This window comes from Theropithecus gelada, chromosome 20 (assembly GCF_003255815.1).
Source record: "Theropithecus gelada isolate Dixy chromosome 20, Tgel_1.0, whole genome shotgun sequence".
NCBI lineage: Eukaryota > Metazoa > Chordata > Mammalia > Primates > Cercopithecidae > Theropithecus > Theropithecus gelada.
In genome coordinates, this window is record NC_037688.1 from 51,007,119 (window position 1) to 51,034,459 (window position 27,341).

Consider the following 27,341-nt stretch of genomic DNA (forward strand, 5'->3'; position numbering starts at 1 on the left):
TTTTTTTTTTGAGACGGAGTCTCGCTCTGTCACCCAGGCTGGAGTACAGTGGCGCGATCTCCGCTCACTGCAAGCTCCGCCTCCCGGGTTCACGCCATTCTCCTGCCTCAGCCTCCCGAGTAGCTGGGACTACAGGCGCCGCCACCTCGCCCGGCCAATTTTTTTTGTATTTTAAGTAGAGACGGGGTTTCACCGTGTTAGCCAGGATGGTCTCGATCTCCTGACCTCGTGATCCGCCCGTCTCAGCCTCCCAAAGTGCTGGGATTACAGGCTTGAGCCACCGCGCCCGGCTTGAGATGGGGTTTCACCATGTTGGCCAGGCTGGTCTCAAACTCCTGACCTCAAGTGATCTGCCTGCCTCAGCCTCCCAAAGTGCTGGGATTATGGGCCTGACCCACAGTGCCCGACCTAATTTTTTTATTTGTAGTACAGACGAGGTTTTATCATGCTGGTCAGGCTGGTCTCGAACTCCTGACCTCAGGTGATCTTCCCACCTCGGCCTCCCAAAGTGCTAAGATTTCAGGCGTGAGCCACCGCACCAGGCCAGCTGGCTTTAATAGAAGCAGATTAGCAGCCAGGCGCGGTGACTCACACCTGTAATCCCAGCACTTTGGGAGGCCAAGACAGGCGGATCACCTGAGGTCGGAAGTTCACCCTGACCAACATGGAGAAACCCGGAGGTTGCGGTGAGCTGAGACTGGGCCATTGCCCTCCAGCCTGGACAACAAGAGCGAAACTCCATCTGAAAAAAAAAAAAAGGGCGCAGTGGCTCATGCCTGTAATCCCAGCACTTTGGGAGGCTGAGGTGGGCAGATCACAAGATTAGGAGATCAAGACTATCCTGGCTAACACAGTGAAACCTCATCTCTACTAAAAACACAAAAAAAATTACCCGGGTGTGGTGGCGGGCGTCTGTAGTCCCAGCTGCTCGGGAGGCTGAGGCAGGAGAATGGCATGAACCCAGGAGGCGGAGCAAAACAAAACAAAAAAAATAGAAGCAGATTAGCCTGGTTTTTCCAGATAGGCGCACTGTAATTGCAAGGGCTCTTAAGGGTGGGAGAGGGAGGTGAAGTCAGTGAGGGAATTGGGATGAAGACGGAAGTAGACCTGTAGTCCTGGAACTTTGAGAAGCTGAGGCGGATGGATCCCCTGAGCTCAGCAGTTCAAGATTAGCCTGGCCAACATGGTGAAACCCTGTCTCTGCTAAAAATTCCAAAAATTTGGTTGGGCATGGTGGCTCATGCTTGTAATCCTAGCACTTTCAGAGGCTGAGGCAGGCTGATCACCTGACATCAAGAGTTCGAGACCAGCCTAGCCAATCTGGTGAAACCCCGTCGCTGCTAAAAATACAAAAATGGGTCAGACACATTGGCTCACACCTGTCATCCCAGCAGTTAGGGAGGCCGAGGTGGGTGGATCACCCGAGGTCGGGAGTTCAAGACCGGCCTGATCAACATGGAGAAACCCTGTACCAAAATGCAAAATTAGCCAGGTGTGGTAGTGCATGCCTGTAATCGCAGCTACTCCGGAGGTTGAGGCGGGAGAATCGCTTGAACCCAGGAGGCAGAGGTTGCAATGACCTGAGATTGTCCCACTGCACTTCAGCCTGGGTGACAGAACAAGACTCTGTCTCAAAAACAAATAAAATAAAATAAAATACAAAAATTATCCGGGCATGGTGGCAGGCGCCCATAGTCCCAGCTACTCCGGAGGCTGGGGCAGGACAATCACTTGAACCTAGGAAGTGGAGGTTGCAGTGAGCCGAGATTGCACCACTGCACTTCAGCTTGGGCGACAGAGACTCCATCTCAAACAAACAAACAAAAAAAAGAAGTAAGTAGAGATTAGAGTGTTGGACCACTGGCCTATCCCAGAGTCAAGTCTGGAAGATAGAAAGTGGCCATGAGTCAAGGGGTTCAGGAAGCGTCTAATAGCTGGAAAAGGCAAGGAGGCAGATTCTCCTCTGGAAACTTCAGACAGGAATACAGTGATCCCGACACCTGATTTTAGCTCAGTGTGACCCATGTTAGAATCTGGACTCCAGAACTAAAGATAATACATTTGTGTGTTTTAAGCCAAATTTGTGGCCCTTTTTGTTCTTTTTTTTTTGAGACAGAGTGTCACTCTGTTGCCCAGGCTGGAGTGCAGTGGCTCAATCTTGGCTCACTGCGAGCTCCACTTCCCGGGTTCACGCCATTCTCCTGCTTCAGCCTCCCGACTAGCTGGGACTACAGGCGCCCGCCACCACTCCTGGCTAATTTATTTCTGTATTCTTAGTAGAGACGGGGTTTCACTGTGTTACCCAGGATGGTCTCAATCTCCTGACCTCGTGATCCGCCTGTCTTGGCCTCCCAAAGTGCTGGGATTACAGGCGTGAGCCACCACGCCTGCTCCGTGGCCTTTTTTTTTTTTTTTTTTGAGACGGAGTCTCGCTCCGTGGCCCGGGCTGGAGTGCAGTGGCAGGATCTCAGCTCACTGTAAGCTCCGCCTCCCGGGTTTACGCCATTCTCCTGCCTCAGCCTCCCGAGTAGCTGGGACTACAGGCGCCCGCCACCTCGCCCGGCTAGTTTTTTGTATTTTTTAGTAGAGACGGGGTTTCACCATGTTAGCCAGGATGGTCTCGATCTCCTGACCTCGTGATCCGCCCGTCTCGGCCTCCCAAAGTGCTGGGATTACAGGCTTGAGCCACCGCGCCCAGCGGCCTTTTTTTTTTTTTGAGACAGAGTTTCCCTCTCTGTTGCCCAGGCTGCAGTGCAGTGACGCGATCTCAGCTCACCGCAACTTCTGCCTCCTGGGTTCAAGTGATTCTCCTGCCTCAGCCTCCCGAGTAGCTGGGATTACAGACATGCACCACCACGCCCAGCTCATTTTGTATTTTTAGTGCAGATGAGGTTTCTCCATGTTGGTCAGGCTGGTTAGGCTGGTCTCGAACTTCCGACCTCAGGTGATCCGCTAGCCTCGGCCTCCAAAGTGCTGGGATTACAGGTGTGAGCCACTGCGCCCAGCCTCCCGTGGCCATTTTTTATGGCAGCCTTGGGAAATTAATACACCATTAGATGCCAGGCACGCCCCGCTGTGACAACCAAACATGGCTCCAGACACTTCCAAACACCTCCTGGAGACAAAAAATGCCCTCCCCTCCATTGAAGATTGCTGACTTTCATTATAAACTGCTGTTTCTTGATTTAGCCATCTCAGGCAACATCAAATAGCTTCCCACTAAATGAAATGAAGCTTTGGCTCTCTTGAAATCCAATCCCCTTATTTCTCCTCTCTGCGTCCTCCTAATATGACTCCATCGCAAAGTTTGGTGAAACCATTAATCAGTCAGGCGTGGGTGGCTCGTACCTGTAATCTCAGCACTTTGGGAGGCCAAGGTGGGAGGATTGCCTGAGGCCAGGAGTTCGAGGCCAGCCTGGGCAACATGGCAAAACCCCAGCTCTGCCAAAGAATGTTAAAAATTAGAGAGGCATAGTGGCACACTCCTGTAATTCTAGCTACATGGGAGGCTAAAGAAGGAGGATCCCTTGAGCCCAGGAGTTCAAGGTTGCAGTGAGCCATGATCATAGCACTGGACTCCAGCTTGGATGACAGAGCAAGACCCTGTCCCAAAAAAAGAAAAAAAAAAAACCTGAAAGATTAATATTTATATAGAATTAGCAAAAACTATGTAAATATTTTCTACTGAACCAACTAGTGTACTATTTACATTTCCTTTCTCATTGATAGCTGTCTTATTTTCTTTGCTTGTCTTTCTATATACATTTGCTATTTTTCCTAAATACTCCAAGATATGTTGAACTTCTTACATCCTTACAATAACTTTTCCCAGTTTTCTTTTCTTTTTTTTTTTTTTTTAGATCGAGTCTCACTCTGTTGCCCAGGTTGGAGTGCAGGGGCGTAATCTCTGCTCACTGCAACCTCTGCCTCCCGGGATCAAGCGTTTCTCGTGCCTCAACCTCCCAAGTGGCTGCAACTACAGGTGCATGTCACCATGCCCGGTTAATTTTTGTGTGTTTTTTTCTGTTTTCTTGTTTTGTTTTGTTTTTGAGACGGAGTTTCGCTCTTGTTGCTCAGGCTGGAGTGCAATGGCGCAATCTCAACTTACCACAAACTCCCCCTCCTGGGTTCAAGCAATTCTTCTGCCTCAGCCTCCAGAGTAGCTGGGATTACAGGCATGCGTCACCACACCCGGCCAATTTTTTGTATTTTCAGTAGAGACGGGGTTTCTCCACGTGGGTCAGGCTAGTCTCGAACTCCCGACTTCAGGTGATCCACCCACCCCAGCCTCCCAAAGTGTTGGGATGACAGGCTTGAGCCACTGTGCCCGGCAGCTTTTTTCAAGTGGCAGAATTGGGGTTTCAAGCCCCTTTCTGTCGTTTCTAAAGTCCAAGCTCACTGGGCATGGATCACTTGAGCCCAGAAGGTTGAAGCCTCAGTGAGCTGCGATCGTACCACTCACTGTGTTACAGCTAGAGCAAGACCCTGTCTCAAATAAACAAATAAGTAAAGTTCAGGCTCGTTTATATAACATACTGCCTCTTTTCCAGTAGGGTTTAGATCTGGACCAGCCTTCTGGATGGCAGTGGGAGGGAGGTCCTGAGTGTGCCTGGCCCCCAAGGGTAGGGAGGAGGCCCTGTACTGCAGCATCCATCCAAACACGCCCTGTGCTGGGCCCAGTGTAAAGAGGACACGTTCCGTTCCTGCCTTCCAGAGGCCCCTTCTCGGCAGGACTGGCGAGACTTCCCTGGGCTGCGAGATGGACGTCACCACGTGCTGCCTTTCGAGTTGTCTTTCATGTAGGGATTTGAACGCCAGTCCGTGAAGCCCGGCGAGGATTGACATGACACGCGCGGCCCAGAGGAGCACCGGGCTGGCTGCCTGGCCGAGCTGGCGGCGCGGACCTCCAAGCTGTCGGCTCGGGCTAGAGCGGCCGCTATGAGGACCACCGCTCTAGCCGGCACCTCGCTAAGGCGGAAGTCGCGACGCACACTTCCGCCGGGCGGGCCCGTTGCTGGGCGGGGCGGTGACGTTGGCCCGGAAGGGGCGGGCCCGCCGGGAGCCAGGCCGCGCGGCGCCGCGCCGGCCGAGAGAGGTCCGGAGCCCGGACCATGGCGGCTGCGGGGGTCGCCGAGGGGCGGCGCGCGGCCCTGGAGGCGGCTGCGGCGGCGGCTCCTGAGCGGGGCGGCGGGAGCTGCGTGCTATGCTGCGGAGACCTGGAGGCCACGGCGCTGGGCCGCTGCGACCACCCGGTGTGCTACCGCTGCTCCACCAAGATGCGGGTGCTGTGCGAGCAGCGCTACTGCGCCGTGTGCCGCGAGGAGCTGCGCCAGGTGCGGGGCGCCGGGGGCGCGACCGGGGGGTGGCGGGGCTCCCGGCAGCGGGAAGGGGACTTTGCCTCACTGAGGTCCGGCCGTGGGCCCGGCGGCGCCGGCTTCCGAGAGAGGCCTGGTGGGGCCACCCAGGGCGGGGTCCCGGCCGTGCGGATGACGGCGGGGCGTTGGGACTGGGAGGCCGGAGGCTGCCGAGCGGGTTGGAGGAGTGGGCAAGCCCTGTGGGGACAACCTGGGGGCCTACCCCGTGTCCCGGGGGTTCCTGTCGGGCCTCGGGAAGGGGCCTGATCAGATGGAGAACTCGGTGACCTGCTCGTCTTCGGGAGTTGATTTCCCAGGGGCCTCCATTCGGATGGAGGAAACAAGGCAAGGGGGACCCTCCGGAGGCCACCCGTCCTGGAAGCAGGGCGTCAAACTCTGGGCATTCTCAGCCCAGCTGTGTTTCAGGGCCCCCATTGGGTGACCCTGAGCAAACTCCTTCCGAGACTGACGTTTTCCTGTGTGGAGTGGAGGTGACGCTAGCCTCGGAAGGACACCTGCCCACCAGAGGGGAAGGCCCCCTCCCGGTTCTTGGCGGGAAGGTAGAAAAGTGTTAGGAAGTTTTCCTCCTCCTGGCCGCCGCCCCCTTTGGCGCTCATCTCCACAGTGAATGGGAGACATTTTTGACTGTACAGACTTGGAAGTCCTGGAGGGGTCAGAGGGTACCATGCAGCGTTCCTCCACCCTCACTGCACTGCCAGCTGCTGACTGTGGGCACCTGGCTGGAGCCCCTTGGTTTGCTGAGCTTAGAGATTTGTTTGCTTCCAGCATTGTGAAATTCCCCCGATTTGTTCAGAGAAGACTTCATTCAGCTGGTGATATCTGTTAGGAATCTCACTTTCCTCTTCTTAGAAGTGATGCAGAACAGTATTGAAGGATAGGTTCTTTCTTTTTTTCCTTTTCTTTGTTTTTTATAAGTAGACATTTACATCAAAGGAGCTGAAGAGACGCTGAAATTCTCTGAGCAATTTGTGAGCATCTATCCTGTGCCCTTTTTGGAAAAAGATATTTGGAGATGCTGTCAGTCTGTCATGTGACAGAAGGAGGCTGACCCAGACCCCGGGGAGATCTGGGGTGCGGGAACAGTCACGGAGGACCTTGGCTCATGGCTTCCTCAGGGCGCTTCCTGGCTTTGCCAGAGCCTGCCTTGCCAGCCAGTCCTGCGTACTATGACCTCACTCTCCAACAGCCAGGCTTCCCGGCACACCTGTAGCTTCCTTCTGGAAAGAAGACGCTAAGGAGTTCTTGGCACGTGAGGTTCCGGCCCAGGCTGCAGGTCTGATGCAAGACATGAGTGAACATCTGCGTGTGCTTACTCCGGCAGCCTCTGCCTGCTCTCATTCCTTGTAGCCCCACACCCTCCAGGAACTCTGTGGCCAGGGGCTGTGGCCGTGAGCTGTCAGCCGGGGTGCGGCTTGGCACTGGGTGCCCCCAGCCAGCTGCTTCTGGGGCCTGCCCCGCCTTACTGGGCTGAAGGAGGGGTGGTGGGAAGTCTGGTGTTTGCTGCTCTCCCCTCCTTTGCATTCGTCCTGTTTCCTTCCCATCTTGAACTTGCTGCCTCACTCTAGCCTCCTTTTTCCCTTACTGAGTTCGGCACCATCCCCTGAGTATATTCTGTGTCCCATGTGTGCTCAGGAATTCCCTCTGCAGCCCTCAACTCCTGAACCCTGGCGTTGTCTTGGCCTCCCTTATGGGACTAAGGCTTTGCGAAAATTGGGAGGAAAGTGTCCAGGATGCCGTATGGAATCGGCTGGCTCCATGTGCTTGTTACTTCCACACACCTGGACCCAGACCTTCCCTGCGGAGGCTACAGCTGCTGCTCAGGCGAGGAGCCAGATGGGCCCGACCCCTGGCAGGTGCTGGGGTGGAAGCCGAGCCAGGCTCCCCTCGGTGGGAGGCAGGGGCGCTGGTCTCAGCCTTGGCTGACAGAGGCCCTGGGGTGGTGGAGCCCCACGTTCTGGGCCTCTTTTCTGGCCGTGTCTTTCTCAAGGGCCGATTCCTGCTGTTTGCGTCTTGCTCGCCAGCTTGCTCTGGTCCCCGGTGTTACTGCGGGAGTCCTGATGAGGCTGTGGGCCCCCCAGGGCAGCCCACCCGCACCTCACAGGCAGGCAGTGGGAGGGGGCGCAGACGGCCAGCCCACAGTTACCCAAGGTCCCAGGTCAGGAGGGTGGCCTGCTGGCTCGGGTCATGCTTTCCTATTCCTACCGTTCCCCCATCCCGTCCTCCGTGACCCTGGCCCTGTCTGTAAGATGCTCCCTGCTGCTGTCCCCATCCGGGCTCCGTGGAGGTCTAGGCTCTCTAGATGGCACTGGGAGCCATCCACAGGGTCCCCCTCCGCACGTGTGGGCAGGCCCTCACCGCTGCCCTTTTGTGTGCCCATGGCATGCTGGGGAGTGTGGAGCTGCAAGGCCCCAGGCAGACACCTGTCCCTGTAGACACCCCCTGTGGGGGCCTCCTGTTCCTAGGCAGGCCCCCCCTCCACCTCTCACTCTCCTTGGGGCCTGGCCTGGCCGTCTCCAGGGCTCTTGTAGAGCGCCCTTTCCCCGATCATTTGCTGCATAGCCCATCCCCAAGCCTCTCCCCATGGGTTCTGTACTTCTGTCTTTTTAGACACGTGACCCTCTCCTGCCGGGGTGACCTAGATGTCTTGTCTCCCTCTGTAGCCCCAGCCATCTCCCCCGGCCCCCCACATCCCACCCCAGCCCCCCACATCCCACCACAGCCATCTCCCAACGGCCCCCAAGTCCCACCCCAGGCATCTCCCCCAGGCCCCCAAGTCCCCTATCCACAGCCATCTTCCCCTGGCCTCCGTGTCCCCTACATCCCCTACTCCCAGCCTGGCCGTGCTGGAGTACCACCAGGCTAGTTGGCTCCTCGGTTAACCGTGCCTGACTCCAGCCTGTCCACTATGCTGTGGGGCGCAGCCTCATCCAGCCCCCTCCTCACCCTCAGGGAGGGTGATGCTGGCCGTGCCAGGCTGCGCTGCTGTCCCATTGCCCGCTCCTGAGGTCTGGGCGGCCAGGCCTGGTCTCCCTGCCTGTCTGAGGATGGGCAGCCTCAGGCCCCCACCAGCAGGTGGTATTTCCCTGCTCCGGCCCTGTGGCCCCAAACCTGCACGCCCTGCTGCTCTAGTAAACGCGGCCTTGGGCCCACCTTGCTCGCAGACGTCGTTCTTTCGCAAGCCTCTTCCTCGTCATGAGCCCACCCAGTGCATCCTTTCTCTTGTCTTGTTGCTCCGCTCAGGTGCCCCGCCTGGGTTACCCCTGCCAGCTAGCTGTTCAGGAGGGACGAATACCCTGGGTCTTGCTGCCTCTGGTGCTCGGAGCACCTGCCCCAGCTGCGGGCAGATGGACACCCGTCTAGACCCCACATGGGGCATGTGGCCCTCCTGTTCCAGCCCACCCTGGATCCTTCATCTGGGTGCTGTCAGTACACCCGGGACCCGCCCGGCCCTGCCTCTACCCAGCTCCCTGCAGCTCCTCCGCCCCGAGCTGCTCCCTGGCCGCAGAAAGGCTGCCTTGACCGAGTCCGCCCGCCCCACCAGTGCCATCCCACATAGGTTCCTCGGGACTTAGGATGTACTAGCATCGCATGGGGCGTGGGTGCCTCCAGGCGGCAAGGACAGAGGAGTCTATGTGCTCCTCAGCGGGGCCTGGCCCTGTGCCCGCACTTGGTGGCGCACGGGACGGCCGAGTGGAGGCCGGCTGCATGTTAGGGTGCCTCGGATGCCCCTGTGCCCGCAGCCTGAGGAGTCACCACCCAGGGTGGATGAGAGCGCGTAGCTGAAAGGAGGGGTGCCAAAGTGGGGAGGTGGGGCTGGGACGCCCCTGGCATGGGTTTCCTCGGAGGAAGGAAGTTGTTTCTCGGAGTCTGATGGGCTTGAATGCTTTTTGGCAGCCTCACGGGCTTCCCTCACAGGCTGCTCACCTGGCCGCCTCACAGGCAGACACTGGCTTCCTCGCCCGCCTGCCGCTGCTGCTTCGGGAGCTGTGGTGGGGGCGTGGTCCTGTGTGGTTCCGGGAATCCCGGTCCTCAGCTGCCTGAGGAAGCTCGCGCTCTTGGTCCCGGCAGCACTCTTGAGTGGCTCCACAGAGTGTGCCCATGAGGGTCGGGCTGGAAGTCAGGGCTGGGTGCCAGCGCCCTGAGGGCAACTGCTGTGGAAAGAGGTCACACAAGGCCCAGGGCCTTTCCCTGTGTTTGGGGTGTGCAGAGGGGCTGCTCAGGAGGAGGAGAGCCAGGGGACAGGTCAGGGTGGTGTGGCCCGCAGTGACTGGCAGCCTTTGTAATGGGGCTCTGGGTGGGGCCGCGACTCCCATCTGAAGTCATCGTGGGAGGCAGCTGTGATGAAGTGCCCATCTGAGCCCAGCGGGTGACGGGGATGCAGAGGTGGCCAAGTTCATCCTGCCCAGCCTTGCCTGATGTGACGAGGGGAGGAAAGGTGTGGGCTGCTGCTCTTGCAGCCTGCGCTGCCCACCCCTCCCTCGTGGGGCCAGCTCCTGTCAGTGGGGCGCAGTGCAGCGGCCTGTCCTGGCGGAAGTGGAGGCTGAGCTCTCCTGGTGATCCTGACCCTCCTGGGGAGCCAGGTTTAATCACCTGCTCTGGGGGACACAGACCACCCCAGGACCGCCCGAGTACGTGTGGGACTGGCTCTCCTGCCAAGCCTCAGGTTTCCCAACTTCACGGCCGTTCCGGCCTGACATCCTATTTGGCTAAGGCTAAACATAACATGACCTTGGCGTGAGTCTTGCCAAGGTGAGGATGTCCTTCTGCTGTGGATGTGCCCATGAGGCCTTGAGCTGCTCTGAGGGCTTGAGCCGAGGCAAGTGACCAGTGGCAGGCTTGGGACGGCGATGGAGCCAGAAGGGGGCTTGACCAACCCAAGGGGTGGGTGGCACCAATCTTCGAAGGCGTGGGGGCAGCAAGGGTTCTAGCCAGTAGAGCTTCGTGGAGAGCAGGGGTGCTGACCTGAGCGGGGATGCCAGGGTCGTCTGTGGAGGCACAGGGCAGAGGGCAGGTCCTTTGGCAGCCAGCTTTCCAGGTGCCAGAGACCCCTGGGAAGGGGGCCATGCAGAGGCTCTGCAGCGCCTGCTGACTCTGCTTGGAGCTGAGGTGGCTGGCTTGAGCCTTGGGCCGTGGCGGCACCATGGAAACGTGGGGGTGGGGGCGCCGGACAGGGCCTTGTCACCTGATGTATCCCCGGCTGGCCACCATTGGTATTCCCTTAGCAGCTGCTTGGAACATGTTTCTTCTCTGTCCCAGAAAGCGCAGCAGCGAGAGCGACAGCTGCTCAGTTCCCAGCAGGGTGGAGTCGCTGGGTGAGGGCCCTGGTGGGTGAGGGCCCTGGTCGGTGGGGCGTCGCCGCTTTGGGACTGGCCTGGCCGCCCCCTGGTGGAGAGGCCGGGCGTTGCGTCTCTGTCCTCTGTCCCCGGCCCTAGGCAAGCGGGTTGGAGTAAGGAGGGGAGGCCTAGGTCAGGGTGCCGGGGCCGCTGCCTACCGGGGCCTCCCAGGAGAACCATTTATGCCTCACTCCTACTCAGCGGGGCCGTGAGGGCTCCCTTGCCTCTGAGGCTCTGTTGCATTCCAGGTGGGGGTCCCATCCCAGTTCTGTTCGCTATCCTTCTGGTTTTGGCTCTAGGTGGTCTTTGGGAAGAAGCTTCCTGCCTTTGCCACCATCCCCATCCACCAGCTGCAGCATGAGAAGAAATACGATATCTACTTTGCAGATGGAAAGGTGTACGCATTGTACAGGTAAGCAGAGCGCCTTCCTGGGTCCTGGCTTCCCTGTGACTGTGGCCCTTCACGTCCCACTCTCCTCACAACCGGAGGCACTTCGGGGGCCACATGGTGCACCAATGCTGGGGCCAGGTTCCTGGCTTCCCGTCCTGTGACTGGGGACGCTTACCAGGCCCTCCTGGGGGTAGAGCTGGTGGGTGCGCTGGGGAAAGGCATGCCCAGGTGGTGCAGCACCTGCCTCAGGGGCTCCTTGAGGGGCACGCGAGCTTGTGTGAGCCAGGCCTGTGGCCTGAAAATTCAGTAAAGGGCACAGCTGTCCCAGGGCTGGTCTCTCAGGGGAGGGGCAGCTCCTGGGCTCAGGGCTAGAGCCAGGCTTCTGACCCAGGCCGTGTGCAGGCTTCACCCAACCCGTGGCCTTGCATCTGGCCTGGGTCACGGGCCTGGGGCCTGGTGAGTGGCCCCACTCCCGGCGGTGACACTGAATGTTCTGGGGCCGTGGGCGGCTCTCCGTGTCTTCCTAGGCAGCTGCTGCAGCACGAGTGCCCGCGGTGCCCCGAGCTGCCGCCTTTCAGCCTCTTCGGGGACCTGGAGCAGCACATGCGGAGGCAGCACGAGCTCTTCTGCTGCCGGCTGTGCCTCCAGCACCTCCAGGTGTGCCCCCAGAGACCCCGGAGAGAGCCTAGGTGGTGGGTGGTGCTGGGGATGCGGTCACACGGCTGGGAGGGGCTTGTCCACTTGCTGCTTCTGGCTCTGGATGGCCCTGAGGGTCAGGCTGGGAGGGGCTTGTCCACTTGCTGCTTCTGGCCCTGGACGGCCCCGAGGGTCAGGCTGTGCGTGGCACGGAGGCTTCTGGGGGCTGGCGGGGTCCTCTCCTGCCCCTTGCTGCTCCGCCGCTGGCCTGTGGGAAGAGGCAGGAGGCCTGGGGTCCCCCAGCCTGTGCCCAGCCCCCTATGCCTTGCAGATCTTCACATACGAACGCAAGTGGTACTCGCGCAAGGACCTGGCCCGGCATCGCATGCAGGGGGACCCCGATGACACGTCGCACCGCGGGCACCCGCTCTGCAAGTTCTGCGACGAGCGCTACCTGGACAATGACGAGCTGCTTAAGCACCTGCGCCGCGACCACTACTTCTGCCACTTCTGCGACTCGGACGGGGCCCAGGACTACTACAGGTGGGCCGGGCGGCAGACAGACAGATGACCCTCCCTCCCCCAGGGCGTGGGGCTAGCTGGGCTGCAGCCCTCCTACCGACACCCCATCTTCTGCCAGCGACTATGCCTACCTGCGCGAGCACTTCCGGGAGAAGCACTTCCTGTGTGAGGAGGGCCGCTGCAGCACAGAGCAGTTCACCCACGCCTTCCGCACCGAGATCGACCTCAAGGCCCACAGGACGGCCTGCCACAGCCGCAGCCGTGCCGAGGCGCGCCAGAACCGCCAGATCGACCTACAGTTCAGCTACGCGCCACGGCACTCGCGCCGGAACGAGGGTGAGCAGGCGCCTGGCCTGGACGCCCCCGGGCGGGGCCCCATGATCGTGCCCTGCTCTGGAGCCTCAGACGAGCTGTGGGTGCAGGAGGTGGCTTCTGGCCGGGCTGCAGTGCCTGAGCACCCCTCGTGTGCCAGGAGCACTTGCTGCCTCAGGGTCTCGGATCTGCTGCCCTGGGCGCCCGGGGCCCTTCCCTGGACCAGGAGGCTTTTACTGAACATCTGCTGTGTGCAGATCCCACCTGGGGCTTGGGGACCCTCCTCTCTCTTCCCACTGCTCCTGTGGCTTGGCACCCAGGTCGTAGAGGCCCGTGGCTGGCGTGGATCCTGCAAGGCTCCTGTGCCATCCTGGGCTCATGTGCACTGTGGGTAGGAAGGCTTTTGCTGTCCAGGCCTGAGCATTGGCCGGGTGTGGCCTTGACAGCAGGCCTGTCCCTCCTATTGTCGTCCTGGGGTCCCGGGAAGTGACAGGCTGTCTGCTGGCCGCAGGGGTCGTCGGTGGCGAAGACTACGAGGAGGTGGACAGGTACAGCCGCCAGGGCCGAGTGGCCCGGGCCGGCACTCGCGGAGCCCAGCAGAGCCGCCGAGGAAGCTGGAGGTACAAAAGGTGGGGGGCCTTGCGTGCTGCTGACATTCTCCTGTGGTGACCGTGGCCAGTGGCCAAGCTGGGAGTAGGGGTGGGGTCAGGTATTGTGGCCAGAGTTTCTGGGGTTCTGAGTGGCAGCAGGGTCTGTTCAGTGTCCTTGGTGAGCAGAAGTTTCTTCCTCTTCTAGTTCTAGCCACAGCCACAGATCCCGGGGTTGGGGTGGGTGAAAGGGGCCTGTATCAATTGGGCGGACACCGCAGCTATACGAGGAAACATTGGCCCGGCGGCCCTGCAGGGCAGAAACATCAGACCCCAGATAATTGCCCCACACACTGGGCCCAGGAGTCTGCCTGCCTGAGGCATTGGTCTCGGGCTGTGCTCAGCCTGAAGGCGGGCCTCCTTGTCCCAGGGAGGAAGAGGACCGAGAAGTAGCAGCTGCTGTCCGGGCTTCCGTGGCTGCACAGCAGCAGGAGGAGGCACGCAGAAGTGAGGACCGGGAGGAAGGCGGCCGGCCCAAGAAGGAGGAGGCAGCAGTGCGGGGTCCTGAGGAGCCCCGTGGCCCCCGGCGCCCACCCCGGACTCAGGGTGAAGGCCCAGGTGAGTTGGCCCTACCTGGTGGGAGCTCCGCCCAGGCCAGGAGGCCAGTGGCCAGCTTTGTTTTTGTTTCTGTTTTGTTTGTTTTGAGACAAGAGTCTCACTCTGTCGTCCAGGCTGGAGTGCAGTGGCATGAGCTCAGCTCACTGCAACCTATGCCTCCCAGGTTCCAGCGATTCTCCTGCCTCAGCCTCCTGAGTAGCTGAGACTACAGGCCCGTGCCCCCACACCTGGCTAATTTTTCTATTTTTAGTAGAGATGGGGTTTCATCGTGTTGGCCAGGCTGGTCTCAAATTTCTGACCTCAGGTGATCCGCCTACCTCAGCCTCCCAAAGTGCTGGGATTACAGGCGTGAGCCACCATGCCCAGCCTAGTGGCCAGCTCTTGACGGGCATGGTGCCTGGGACGCTGCGGGCCTTCACCTGGGAGGTGAAGAGCACCCTTCACTCTGTCCCCACACCCTGACCTGACCTGGGGGCCTTGTGTTCCTCACAGGCCCTAAGGAAACTTCGACAAATGGTCCTGTAAGCCAAGAGGCCTTCCCGGTGACGGGCCCAGCCACCCCATGGTGTGTGAGGGTGAGGGTGTGGGTGCCCAGGGGTGAATGGTGCAGGTGGGCGGGTGCGGGCGGCCACAGGTGGGTGCCGGGAGGGCAGGTGTGGAGCCACGGGGCCTGATGGCTGTTGACCAGTTCTGCTTCCCTGCGCCCAGCACCCTCCCACCACCCAGCCCTAAGCTCAAGGACGAAGACTTCCCCAGCCTCTCTGCCTCCACTTCCTCCTGCTGCTCCACTGCAGCAATCCCGGGCCCTGTGGGGTTGGCGCTGCCGTACGCCATCCCTGCCAGGGGCAGGAGTGCCTTCCAGGAGGAGGATTTCCCTGCCCTGGTGTCCTCGGTGCCCAAGCCTGGCACCACCCCCACCAGCCTCGTCTCTGCCTGGAACAGCAGCAGCAGCAGCAAGAAGGTAGCACAGCCCCCACCCTCAGCGCAGGCTACCGGAAGCGGCCAGCCCACCAGAAAGGCTGGGAAGGGGAGCAGGGGCGGCAGGAAGGGCGGCCCGCCCCTCACACAGGAGGAGGAGGGTGGCAGTCCGGCCGCTCAGGAGCTTCTAAGCACACGCCCCACGGGCTCCATCTCCTCCCCATTGGGGCCAGTCTCCATCCAGCCCTCTAAAGTTGGCAAGAAGAAGAAAGTGGGCTCAGAGAAGCCTGGCACCACACTGCCACAGCCCCTGCCCGCTAGCTGTCCCCCTGGGCCTATGCAGGCCCCAGAAGCTCCGGCCAGCAGAGCTGAGGGACCAGTTGCTGTCGTCGTTAATGGACACACAGAGGGCCCGGCCCCAGCTCGGAGTGCCCCCAAGGAACCCCCAGGGCTCCCAAGGCCCCTGGGGTCCTTCCCCTGCCCCACGCCACAGGAGGACTTCCCAGCGCTTGGCGGCCCCTGTCCACCCCGGATGCCACCGCCCCCAGGTACGTGTGCAGGCTCAGGCCTGCTCCCTGGGTGTTGGGAGGGGCCGGGGTCAGGCTGGAGCCACAGGCACAGTCTACAGCTGCGTGGTGGGGACCCCTGTGCGCTGCTGTTGGCCACCCACATGACCTCCAGCCTCCCCTTAACTGCCCTGTGTCCCTTGTCTCTCTTGAGACCGGCCCTCATGGTGCCTCCCGGGGCTGAGGGTGCATGAGCTTATGTAGGCTGGGCCTGCCACACCGGAAGCATGGTGTGGGTGCTGGCCCTGCGCCTGCTCTGCGGGGAAGGGGTCGCTGTGGACAGAAGCTGGCCCTGGAGGCCAGGCAGCCCGCGGTCAGCGAGGGTCCCCTCTGGGTCTTGTCCTGCCACCCCTCAGGCTTCAGCGCTGTGGTGCTCCTGAAGGGCACACCTCCCCCACCCCCGCCGGGCCTGGTGCCCCCCGTCAGCAAGCCGCCCCCAGGCTTCTCTGGCCTTCTGCCTAGCCCCCACCCGGCCTGCGTTCCCAGCCCCACCACCACCACCACCACCACAAAACCGTAAGTGTGGGTGGGCTGCCTGGCGTCCACCGGGGGCTGGAGGAAGGGTACCTTTCCCTTGGGCCATTCTAAAGGCTGAAGCCTCCACCTTCTCTTAACCTTCTGACTCCTAGACCCAGGCCGCCGCCTGCTCTGCAGGCCTACCTAGTCCCCGAGAACTTCCGGGAGAGGAACCTGCAGCTCATCCAGTCCATCAGGGACTTCCTGCAGAGTGACGAGGCCCGCTTCAGCGAGTTCAAGAGCCACTCAGGGGAGTTCAGACAGGTCAGGCGGGCCCGGGGCGGGGTGGCCAACCCGTCTTCATCCAGGGCCCAGGCCGGAGGGAATGACTGAGTCTGACTCTCCGGCGGCAGGGCCTGATCTCCGCAGCCCAGTATTACAAGAGTTGCCGGGACCTGCTGGGGGAGAATTTCCAGAAGGTCTTTAATGAGCTGCTGGTCCTACTGCCCGACACAGCCAAGCAGCAGGAGCTCCTGTCTGCACACACGGACTTCTGCAACCGCGAGAAGCCTCTCGGCACCAAGTCCAAGAAGAACAAGAAGAGCGCGTGGCAGGCCACCACCCAGCAGGCGGGCCTGGACTGCCGTGTGTGCCCCACCTGCCAGCAGGTGCTCGCACACGGCGACGCCAGCAGCCACCAGGCGCTGCATGCTGCCCGGGACGACGACTTCCCCTCCCTGCAAGCCATCGCCAGGATCATCACGTAGCTCCCGCCAGCATGGCCAGAGCCATCGCACCATGAGCGCCCTTCCTCCTTCCTTCCTCTCTGGGCTGCCGGGCAGCCAGGTAAGGCCCAGTGAGGCCACCTGGCCTCTTGGTTGGCCAGGCCCACCAGGAAGTCACCAGGATGGTCCACCCGACCTGTTGGCACACTCAGGTGGAAGTCCACCCCTGCCTCAGTGGTGGGCCAGTCTCGGTTTGCATTCTTGTGCTTTTGGGAGGCGCCAGGGGAGGGAAGGGCTGGGATGCTGGGACCTGTTGTTGCTGGCAAAGCCAGAGGTCACAGTGGCCTGATCCGGGCCCTCCCGAAGCTGAGGGCTGCCGCCCCTGCGGCCTCAGAGCTGAAAGCTGCGGCTCCACAGGTGCCAGAGTCAGATGTCACAGGCGTGTGTTGTGTAAACAGTTGGCTGTTTCGTGCTTCAAGAATATTCAGGATTAAAAGCAGACAAGAAATTGTGCTACTTGAAGTTGAATCTTTTTATGAGACAAGCTAAAGCTGAATGTGGGATCTTAAATTGCCTCTGACCTTTTATAAGACAGTTTATCTTCAAATAAATTTATTTTGCAATACCACACATAGCTGGTGTTCTGAGCTTGTCTGTCTGCTGAGTACACCCTGAACCCAAATTTAAAAACAGGGTGGAGGGGACATCTGAAATACTGCAGCAAAATACTATGAGCATTATTATCTGGATCTAGGGTTTTTGGAGGGAGGCCAGACATATACGGTAATCACTCCTTTCTGCTTGCAGCACATACAGGCAGCAAAAAGCTCTAAACACAGCCACATTCAAGTAAGCCCAAGAATATATCCTTAGATCAGAGAAAGTGCGGATATTTCTCTAAGCAGAAAGGGGCTACCATGTGATGAAGGGCCAGTGAGTGGCCTCCAGAGGGGCTGGGTGGGAGCCATGCGGCAGCATTGGCACTGCCCCCCGTGAAGCTGAGGACTTGGACGGGGCTCCAGTGTGTCTTCTGAGTGATGGCCATGCTGGAGCCGGCGAGGACATGAGAGGCTGGTGGAGGCCACCTGCATTCCCCCTGCACCAGAGGTGCCTCACAACTGATGCCCACTTTGCAGGGGATCACAGGTTCCTAAGCAAGACCAGTCCCACAGGAAAAGAGAGCAGTCTGGGAAATGGGCCGTTTCCTTAAGGTTATTGGAAAGAACTTCTCTTTCTGGGTCTGGCTTTCAGGCTGGAGTGCAGTGGTGTTATCTCAGCTCACTGCAGTCTTGACCTCCTGAGACTCAGGTGATCCTCCCACCTCAGCCTCCTGAGGAGCTGGAACTACAGGTGTGTACCACCATGCCCAGCTAATATTTTTTGTAGAGAAGGGGTCTTGCTATGTGGCCGAGGCTGGCCTTGACCTCCTGGGCTCAAGCAATCCTCCTGCCTCGGCCTCCCAAAGTGCTAGGTTACAGGAATGAGCCACTGTGTTTGGCAAAAAATGACTTTTTTTTTTTTTTTGAGATGGAGTTTCGCCCTTGTTGCCCAGGCTGGAGTGGAATGGCGCGATCGTGGCTCACCACAACCTCCGCCTCCTAGGTTCAAGAGATTCTCCTGTTTTAGCCTCCCGAGTAGCTGGGATTACAGGCATGCACCACCACGCCTGGCTAATTTTTTGTACTTTTAGTAGAATTTTTTGTACTTTTAGTAGAGACGGGGTTTCTCCATGTTGGTCAGACTGGTCTTGACCTCCTGACCTCAGGTGATCTGCCTGCCTCAGCCTCCCAGAGTGTTGGGATTACAGGCATGAGCCACCGCCCCTGGCTAGAAAATGACTTCTTAAAGAAGGAGCAAGAACTAGAGGAATATGAGGCAACATTTAAGTGGCAGTTGCTGTGACAAGCACTGCTGCAAGCTCCACACGCCTTACCACAGTAATCGTCACCCTCCCACACCATAGGAACCACAATGACCCTTTTACAGGAGAACCTGAGGCATAGACAGGTTGAGAGACTTACCCAGGATGACTGAGCTAGAAAGTGGCAAAGCCAGCATCTTGGCTCCAGAGATGGTTCTTAGCTGTGCTTCACTCAACCAGGAGGTTATGGAAAATAACCAATTAGAAATCCTAGGAATGAGGTTGGGTGTAGTCGCTCATGCCCATAGTCCTAGCACTCTGGGAGGCTGAGGCAGGTGGATAACCTGAGGTCAAGAGTTCGAGACCAGCCTGGCCAACATGGTGAAACCCCATCTCTACTAAACACAAAAAAATTAGCCGGGTGTGGTCATGCATGCCTATAATCCCAGCTACTCGGGAGGCTGAGACATAAGAATCACTTGAGCCTGGGAGGTGGAGGTTGCGTGAGCTGAGATCTCACCACGGTACTCCAGTCTGGGTGACAGTGAGATTCCGTCTCAAAAATCCTAGGAATGAAAAGTAATTGAGATAAAGACCCCAATAGATGGGTTAAAAAGGAAACACCACCAAGCTGGGGGATGTAACTGCAAAAGGTACCGGTGAGAAGCAGGGAAGGGTGTGACCACTTGAAGGCCATGGAACGGGACCCAGTGCTGGAGGCTCCACAGCAAATCTTGCAGGAGTCCCAGTAGAAGGTGACGAGAAGAGGACATGTGAGAAATTGTGGCTGCTCCCCCCAAACATCAAGAGAGAAAACAACCATCAAGGACCAAGCAGGATCAACGATAACAAATTCTTACCTAGACAAGGATTTACAGTAACGAAACCTACAAATGATTGCCAACAAGATAACTTATCAACAATGCAAATGGTACCGTTAGCATCACTCTCATCAGCGTCTTAGAATGCCAGGACGTAAGAGTGAAGTCATCAGGGTGGGATGCAGTGGCTTATGCCTGAAATCCCAGCATTTTAGGAGACCAAGGTGAGAGGATCACTTGAGCTCAGGAGTTCAAGACCAGCCTAAGCAATATAAGGAGACTCCATCTCTACAAAAAACTTTAGGGCCGGGCGCGGTGGCTCACGCCTGTAATCCCAGCACTTTGGGAGGCCGAGGCGGGCGGATCACAAGGTCAGGAGTTCAAGACCACAGTGAAACCCCGTCTCTACTAAAAATACAAAAAAATTAGCCGGGCGCAGTGGCGGGCGCCTGTAGTCCCAGCTACTTGGGAGGCTGAGGCAGGAGAATGGCAGGAACCCAGGAGGCGGAGCTTGCAGTGAGCCGAGATCGCGCCACTGCACTCCAGCCAGGGGAACAGAGCGAGACTCTGTCTCAAAAAAAAAAAAAAATAAATAAAAATAAAAAAACAAAAAACTTTAAAATTAGCTGGGCACGGTGGCGCATGCCTGTGGTCCCAGCTTCTCAGGAGGCTGAGCGGGGAAGATCACATGAGCCTGGGAAGTGTTGCAGTCAGCCAGAGGTTGAAGTGAGCCAAGATTTTGCCACTGCACTCTAGCCTAGGCATCTTTTTTTTTTAATTTTCTCAAAAAACAAAACAAACAGGTTCACTCTGGGCCGGGTGTGGTGGCTCATGCCTGTAATCCCAGCACTTTGGGAGGCTGAGGTGGGTGGATCACCTGAGGTCAGGAGTTTGAGACCAGCCTGACCATCATGGAGAAAACCCATCTCTACTAAAAATACAAAATTACCCGGGCATGGTGGTGCTTGCCTGTAATCCCAGCTACTCCGGAGGCTGAGGCAGGAGAATCATTTGAACCCAGGAGGCAGAGGTTGTGGTGAGCCAAGATCACGCCATTGCACCCCAGCCTGGGCAATAAGAGCGAAACTCCATCTAAAACAAACAAACAAACAAAAACACAACAGGCCAGGTGCGGTGGCTCATGCCTATAATCCCAGCACTTTGAAAGACACCAAGGCGGGTGGATCACTTGAGGTCAGGAGTTTGAGACCAGCCTGACCACCATGGCAAAACCCTGCCTCTACTAAAAATACAAAAATTAGCCGGGCATGGTGGTGGGTGCCTGTAGTCCCAGCTACTCTGGAGGCTGAGGCAGGAGAACTGCTTGAACCCGGGAGGCAGAGGTTGCAGTGAGCTGAGATGGCGCCACTGCACTGTCCAGCTTGGGTGACAGCGAGACTCCATCTCAAAAACAAAAACAACAAAAAACAAACAAGGGGTCTCCTCAGCATTTCAGAGAACCAGACTAGTGTGATATGTGGTGGTGGGGATCTATGGACCTGGAGCCTCCAGAGTCTGGGGGTCAGCCTGGCCTCTACCTCCCTGTCCCCTCCTGTGGGACCCTGGTACCTCTCAGATCCCAATCCCTGGCACCAGGAAGGGAAGGGTTAGAAATGATTCCAAGAGCTTCCAGGTCACAGTCAGCTCAGTTACAGTCTTTATTGTAACGAAGTTGCAGTCGGAACATGGGACACTGAAAATACAGAATCTCTGGTCTTTCAAGAGAGGGAGAGAGAGTATGATATATACAAAAATTGTAAACATGTTCACTTAAATATCCACACAGAATTGGTCTAGGCTACAATGTAACAAGGTTGTCACTCAACTGCAACTCCAGAGGGAGGTGTCTGTCTATCTGACGAAATGTGGCAACCACCTTTGGTGTTGACTTAATGTGAAAAACCAGCTTTGAGCAATGCATGAGTAGTCAGCTACGCAAAGGGACTCCAACCTGGGACTGGGCCAGGAAGCAGGGTGCAGGTGGAGAGGCAGGGACTGGTCCAGGAAGCCAAGGTAAAGGGAACTGCACAGGGGCCATCTCCTGGGACACGGTGGCCAGCTGGAGCCTCTGGGCCTGTCTCCTGCTGAGGGGCTTGTCTTGCCTGGCACCCAAGCATCCTTCTCCTCCCCTGGCAAGGTCTTACTGAAGGGCTGGGACAGGGCTGGTGTCTTGGCCCACAGCTACCTTGTGCCTTCCTGGCCAGAAGCACCCACACCTGGGCAGGGGCCGGGGCCACAGACAGAGGAGCAGCTTGTGGGGTACTAGGAGGTGAAACCTGAAGACTGGACCACGATCACAACACTGACAGGGCCAGGCTGTTCTAGGAGCCTGTGAGAGAAAGTGGAGAGTGGCTCCAGACGGAACGCACCACCATGACAGAAACGGGACAGTCACTACCCACAGGAATACGGGATGAGAACAGTGGCCAGGATCCCCAGTCTCGGGGCGGGGGTGGTGTCTTTCCCCTGCCCCCTCTTTGTCCTGGGCAGCTCCTGCAGCTGATCGGAGAGGGCAGCTGAACCCCCGACCCCAGAGTGAGCAGCTGAGCTGCAGGGTGGCTGGCCCAAGAGGGAATGCCTTCCCCAAGCCAGTCCATTCTGGGCTAGGGACACACATCCTGGGCAGTGCTATCCCTTTCTCAGGACCTTAGTCCTGGGGCCAGGTGCTGAGGGACTGGGGAAACTTGGCAGGGGGCAGCCCGGGCACGCGAGGGTCCACCCCCTCTTGGCCCCGGATGGCCCAAGGCGGCCACCCACTCTGTCCCTGGCGCTGAGCTGGAAGAACCCAAGGGAGGTCCCGGAGATCCTGGGGCCTGCGTTGGTGGGGTGGCCTTGGAGCCCTGGTCTGTGTCTGCCAGCCGCTAGTAGGCGGGCACTTGGTACCCTTTGGGGCTGGTGTCCAGGGTCTCGGTGAAGGGCGGGCTCTGGTAGGTCTCGGTGCCCTCTACGCCGCTGCCCACCGGATAGCCGGGGTAGGCCTGGCTCGCCCCAGCGCTCAGTTGTTCGGTGGCGAAGAGTGACATGTCGGTGCCCAGGCGGAACCGCTGCAGGGCCTTCACGGTGAGCGCCACCTGCGCGCGGGCGGGGCCAGCTGGGTCAGCCGGGATCAGCCGAGCGCCGGCCCTTTCGCCCCGCCCTCCCGGGCCCCGCACTCACCCAGCTGAGGATGGAGAAGAAGCTGAAGGCGATGGCGGCCCGCGCCGCGTCCCCCGCCTGCGTCGTGGCCGGCCCTGGCGCCGTGCGCTGCCACTGATTGGTGAGGAAGCAGAAGCCCACGAACCACAGGAAGGACCAGAGTCCTACGGGCAGTGCGGCGGGTTAGGGCGACGTTCCACGCGGGGGCGCACGGCGGCCTCGCCCGGAAGAGGAAGGGTCTGTGGGCCCGAGGCTTGGGGCACCTCACCTGGGCTCGCCGCGTGGCGCGAGGCCCCGCCTCCCTCTACGCTGACCACGCCCACCCGGGAGCTCCAGCAGCGTTCCTCGCCCAGGCTCCGCCCAGACCCCGACCCCGCCCACCTAGAAAGTCCCGCGGCGCTGCCCGTCCAGGCTCCGCCCCGCCCCGCCCCGCCCACCCGAGAGGCCTGTTGACACTCCCTGCCTCAGTCCCCGCCCCTCGTCACGGCCCCGCCCACCTAGGAACTCCAGCGGTATTCCCCGCCCGGGCCCCGCCCCCTCCCCGCCCACCCGGGAGGTGCGTCGACGCTCGCCGCCTCAGGCCCCGCCCCATCCCTCGGCTCCTCGTCCCGGCCCCGCCCACCTGAGAAGCCCAGGTCCAGCAACACAGCGCGCCGGCGGTCGCGGACGCTGCTGATCTGCTGGAAGCGCACATCGAGCAACAGGAAGGCGGCGCAGGCGAGGAAGGCTCCGAGGCCCAGCGCGACGCCGAAACGGCAGGCGCCCGCATTCCCGTTGAACACGCAGCGCAGCTCGGGGCCGCTGTCGGTGTTCACGTAGCCCTCGTTGACGATGGGCCCGAAGACGGCGATGGAGAACACCTGCGTGCGGCGCGGCGCTCAGGGCCCTGCAGCGAGCCGACCTCTGCGAGCCCACTGCGAGCGCCCACGCCCCCGGGCCTGTCCCTGCGTTCCCAGGCCCGTATCTGGGTGGGGGGCAGTGTCATCTCTTCCTTTCCCAAACCCTCGCGTATTTAGTAATTATTGACAACACGGGCCGTTTAGTGAGCATCTACTATGCCCAGGCATTGTGTTAAACAGCCACTTTACATGCGTTCCCTCACCACATCCTGGGAAAGTCCCCGTGGGATCGCCATTGTTCTTATCCTCTTTATAAAAGGGGACACTGGGGCTCCAGCAGGTGAAGTGACTTGTCGGGATCACATGGCTGACAAAAGCTGGGGCTGATGCAAGCCAGGCACTCTGCACCGCGTGGGCCCGTGGCGTCCCCTCAGGGCCCACTCAAGACTGTGGGAACAGGAACCTTCACCTGGGCCCGCGATTCCCAGGCTGCAGCCGGCAGGGCGAAGGGGAGGTGAGAGTGGAGCGGGCAGAGCAGGGCGGGAGGGAAGGTGTGGGGGCAGCGGGGCTGTTGCGCCCTGCGCGATTGGGAACTGTCTGGCCTGTTTCTAGCATGCAAATAGGGTGACGGGCACAGCTCATGGAGTGCTGGGACAGAGACGTCCACCCAGCTTCCTGCACGCGGTGAGTACCGGAGGGATGACGGCCCCCACGTGACTGATTATTAATATCACCTGTAAGTGTTTGGGCTGAAAAGATGACACCGTTGACCTCTAGGGTTCCGTCAGATCTCAATGCCTCCTGCCCACCAGTTCCGGGAGACAGGCATGAGGGGGACCGCGGTCATTTTAACCAGGGCTGCATGGGGCAGCCCTGTGTTTCCAAGAAAAGATCTCCAGCCTCAACCTCATCCCTTCGCTCCTTTCCCGCTCCAGCTCCGAGAGACCAAGCCGAGGGGGAAGCCGGGACATGCACTTGTCCCCCCAAGAGTGGGCCACAAGTCGGTACATGCGCTCGGACCACAACGCAGCGTCCTGCCTCCCGGTCTGGTCAGAGCCACTCCGCAGGGGAGGCCAAAGCCCCCTGCCCCACCATGGGCACCGCCCTCCTCCAAGACAGGCGCCAAGGTGCGGCTGGCCCAGAGGTTGCCACCTGGACAAAACCCAGAGCTCGGCACCCAACTGCCACTTCCCTTGCCGGAGGGAAGGAGCAGCAGGGCCCTCCCAGGGACGCCCCAGTGGGCAAGGCTGCCCCCAAACCTGCCTCCCACACCACCTCCAGGAAGCCCTCCCAGCCCAGAGCCTCTCCTCCCTCAACTCACAGCTGGATGTGGGGGCCAGGGGCCAGGCTCCCTGCCAAGGAGCCCCGAGGGTGTGTGTGCGGGGGAAGGGGAGGCGCTGCCCGGTCTCTCTCGATTCCCGTAGCCCCCTCCCTCTGCCCCTAGGCGAATCCCGTCCCCACCCGATGCCTGCTTCCAGGTCACGAGAACAGGAAAAACGGAGTAAGGGCTGCGGAAAGGGACTGGAATTAGACCCGGGGAGGAGGTAGGGGTAGGGGCGACCGGCGGTGACCTCTCAAGGTCTCTCCGGCGCCGCCGGCCCCTCCCCCGCCCGCAGGTGGGCGCGCCCTGCCCGGTGACGTCACCCCAACCTGAGGCCGGCGGGGGAGGGGCCGGCGAGGATGAGAGTGAGTGGGTTGCGGGGCGAGAAGCAGGGGGCAGGGGGAAGGTGGCAGGGGGTGGGTAGGGGCCTGAAGGTCGTGAGGCAGGGGCGGGAGCGGGAGCCCGGGCAGGGACCACTCACCCAGGACGCCACCCGGAGCAGGGTCTGGGGCCGCCGTGCAAAGCTCACGGGGTCCAGGGCAGCCCCCGCGCGGCCCGCGCCGAAGGAGGCGCCCTCCATGGCCGGCCCGGGCGGGACGCCGTCCCCCGGCGCCTTCTGTCCGCCTGTCCGTCCGGCCGGCCCCGCCCGAGGCCGCTGCCGCTGATGCTGATGCTGATGCTGATGCTGATGCTACCGACGCTGCAGCCGCCGCCGCCTCCCGGGAGCGCGCGCCGGCCGCGGCGGGGACGCGCGGGATGGGGCGGGGCCGAGCCCGCGCCCCCCACTGGGTCCACGCGCGCGGGGCCGGGTCCCTCCTCTCCCTCCGCTGCGCCCGCTTTCCATCCCCCACCCTCACCTGCCTGCCCCGGTCCCGAGATCGAGGCCATCCTCAGGAACCCGCCAGCCAGGTCCCCATGGGGCTGGGTGGGGCGCGGGCGCGGGGCGCAGACTTTGCTGTAGCCAGGAGGACAGACAGGAGGAGTCCGCTCCTCTGCGAAGGGCCCTTGGGTGAGAGAGTAAAGGGGTAGGAGACCCACGGGCTGCAGCATCTTCCCCCAACCCACGGGAGAGGGGACTGGCTCCCTGGCCCTGGTCCTAGGAAGACCAGATGGATAACTGGGGTCTTTCCCATGGGCCCCCACTGTGCTCTAGCTGCTCGTTCAGCAGGTTTTAGCCTCTGGCGGGGAGGGTCTGGTGGGAAGATAGGCGTTGGCCCCAGGAGCACCTGTTGAGGGAGGGGGGGCAGAGGCACCGTGGCGAGTGCCATTGGGAGTGTTGGTTTCCGTGTCTCTGCTTGCCCACGGCCAGGGGCTGGCACTTCCAATGCCCTCCCTACTCCTGGGTCTCCCCAGCGCACTTGAAGCCCCTAGTCTGGACTCCAGGGCAGGGAGAGGCATCAGAGACCAGGAGTCGAGTGGGGGTGGTGCCTGGCTGCCCTGCTTCCCGCTGGGTCCCCTCCACAGACCCCAGCCCTGGGTGCAACAAGGTCCCTCTCCTCACGTTCCTGCCAGGCTGGAAGTTCAGATGACTCCTAGGTTTCTGTCTAGAGCACTGAGATATCTGCACTGACTGAGCATTTACAGCGCCAAGTGCTTTACCTGTATAGTGGCAGAGACTGTTGCCACCGTTCCTCAGATAATAAGCAACCCAGGTCCCTGCTACACCAACCCGGGGCACAGATGGTGCTGCCTGGCCCAGCCCCCCGAACTCATTGATTCTGGTCTGGAGCTCTTTCTTCAGTCTTGCTGGGCACACGTGGGCAGAGCAGGTGTTGCCAGAGGCGCTATTCACTGTGTTCCAAGTCCATCACACTGTGCGTTCGACCCCAACCCCTTTCACCCGTCCCCCAGACTGCCCCTCTGTGTCATCCATTCCCCTCCTTTACTTCATCGCTGACATCAGCACCCAGACATGCTGCACTTTCTCCTAAAAAGCCAAACAGTGTTGACCCCGCCTCCCCTCCAGCTGCCTCACGTTACTGCTTCCTTTAGCAGCCAACTCGAGTTTTCCATCCTCTGCCTGCAACACCCTCCTCTCCCTCCCTCTGAGACCTGGCAGAATCGGCTCCCACCGGCACCTAAACTCAAGGTTGCCACTGACCTGTGGGCGGCAAGCCACCCAGGTGCCCAGGCAAGAGACCGAGGGCGTGAGCTGTTCCAGTATAATCAAATACATAAGACGTTGACTAGATCTAGATCATAGATATGATTATATGTATCATTAATCATTAGTTTGCAGCAATTACTCTTTATTCTAATATTATAATAATCCTCGCTCTACAATCATACCCTAGGAAAAGCCAGGCCATAGAGATAGGAGCTGAAGGGACATGGTGAGAAGTGACCAGAAGACAGGAGTGTGAGCCTTCTGTTATGCCCAGGCAGGGCCACCAGAGGGCTCCTTGGTCTAGCGGTAACGCCAGCGTCTGGGAAGACGCCCGTTATCAAATGGACCTAACTGACCATGGTCTAGCGGTAGCGTCGCTATCAAGGAAAAGCACCCGCTACTTAGAAGACTGGGAAAGGTAGTCTCCCCTTCCCTGGGGGAGTTCAGAGAAGCCTCTAATCCTCCACCTGTTGTGAAGGGCCTGACTGATGTCAGGCCCGCCCGCAGTTATCTGGAGGCCTAACCATCTCCCTGTGATGCTGTGCTTCAGTGGTCACGCTCCTGGTCCGCTTTTATGTTCCATCCTGTACACCTGGCTCTGCCTTTTAGATAACAGTAGTAAATTAGTGAAAGTACTAAAAGTCTCGGATATGTGGAAATAATGGCATAAGCTGTCTCTTCTCTCTCCCTCCGCTTGCCTCGGCTGCCAGGCAGGGAAGGGCCCCCTGTCCAGTGGACACATGACCCACGTGACCTTACCTATCATTGGAGATGACTCACACTCCTTGTCCTGCCCCTTTGTCTTTTTTTTTTTTTTT

The 27,341-nt window shown here is 59.7% G+C and overlaps 2 protein-coding genes across 5 annotated transcripts; one reads left to right on the forward strand and one right to left on the reverse strand.

Moving 5' to 3' along the window:
* Positions 1–5,043: 5,043 nt before the first annotated feature.
* ZNF598 (zinc finger protein 598) lies at positions 5,044–17,068 on the forward strand. Of its 3 annotated transcripts, none has more exons than XM_025371279.1 (12): positions 5,044–5,333; positions 11,008–11,120; positions 11,627–11,756; positions 12,067–12,278; positions 12,376–12,593; positions 13,081–13,198; positions 13,587–13,774; positions 14,267–14,357; positions 14,483–15,240; positions 15,615–15,774; positions 15,888–16,038; positions 16,128–17,068. In XM_025371279.1, the coding sequence occupies exons 1-12, from the start codon at positions 5,112–5,114 to the stop codon at positions 16,479–16,481; spliced, it is 2,715 nt and encodes a 904-aa protein (XP_025227064.1). In that variant the 5' UTR covers positions 5,044–5,111; the 3' UTR covers positions 16,482–17,068. The 3 variants fall into 3 exon arrangements, with proteins under 3 accessions (XP_025227064.1, XP_025227063.1, XP_025227065.1); XM_025371278.1 differs by having other exon boundaries at positions 14,267–14,339; XM_025371280.1 differs by having other exon boundaries at positions 13,081–13,189; positions 14,267–14,339.
* Positions 17,069–20,755: 3,687 nt separating this feature from the next.
* Positions 20,756–25,365, reverse strand: SYNGR3 (synaptogyrin 3). Of its 2 annotated transcripts, none has more exons than XM_025371189.1 (4): positions 25,274–25,365; positions 22,879–23,116; positions 22,278–22,420; positions 20,756–22,192 (listed from the first exon to the last, which is right to left on the reverse strand). In XM_025371189.1, the coding sequence occupies exons 1-4, from the start codon at positions 25,302–25,304 to the stop codon at positions 21,750–21,752; spliced, it is 855 nt and encodes a 284-aa protein (XP_025226974.1). In that variant the 5' UTR covers positions 25,305–25,365; the 3' UTR covers positions 20,756–21,749. The 2 variants fall into 2 exon arrangements, with proteins under 2 accessions (XP_025226974.1, XP_025226975.1); XM_025371190.1 differs by lacking the exon at positions 25,274–25,365 and adding an exon at positions 24,898–25,160.
* Positions 25,366–27,341: the final 1,976 nt, after the last annotated feature.

What these genes read in the sequence shown, in the direction of transcription:
- ZNF598 (XM_025371279.1), top strand. Translation starts at nt 5,112, where the DNA reads ATGGCGGCTGCGGGGGTCGCCGAGGGGCGGCGCGCGGCCCTGGAGGCG. An exon ending in AAGGTGTACGCATTGTACAG is followed by an intron (nt 11,121 to 11,626) that starts GTAAGCAGAGCG and finishes GTGTCTTCCTAG; the next exon opens with GCAGCTGCTGCAGCACGAGT. An exon ending in ACTCAGGGGAGTTCAGACAG is followed by an intron (nt 16,039 to 16,127) that starts GTCAGGCGGGCC and finishes CTCCGGCGGCAG; the next exon opens with GGCCTGATCTCCGCAGCCCA.
- SYNGR3 (XM_025371189.1), bottom strand. Translation starts at nt 25,304, where the DNA reads ATGGCCTCGATCTCGGGACCGGGGCAGGCAG. An exon ending in CTCGGGACCGGGGCAGGCAG is followed by an intron (nt 23,117 to 25,273) that starts GTGAGGGTGGGG and finishes CGCCGCACGCAG; the next exon opens with GTGTTCTCCATCGCCGTCTT. An exon ending in GCTGGACCTGGGCTTCTCAG is followed by an intron (nt 22,421 to 22,878) that starts GTGGGCGGGGCC and finishes CACTGCCCGTAG; the next exon opens with GACTCTGGTCCTTCCTGTGG.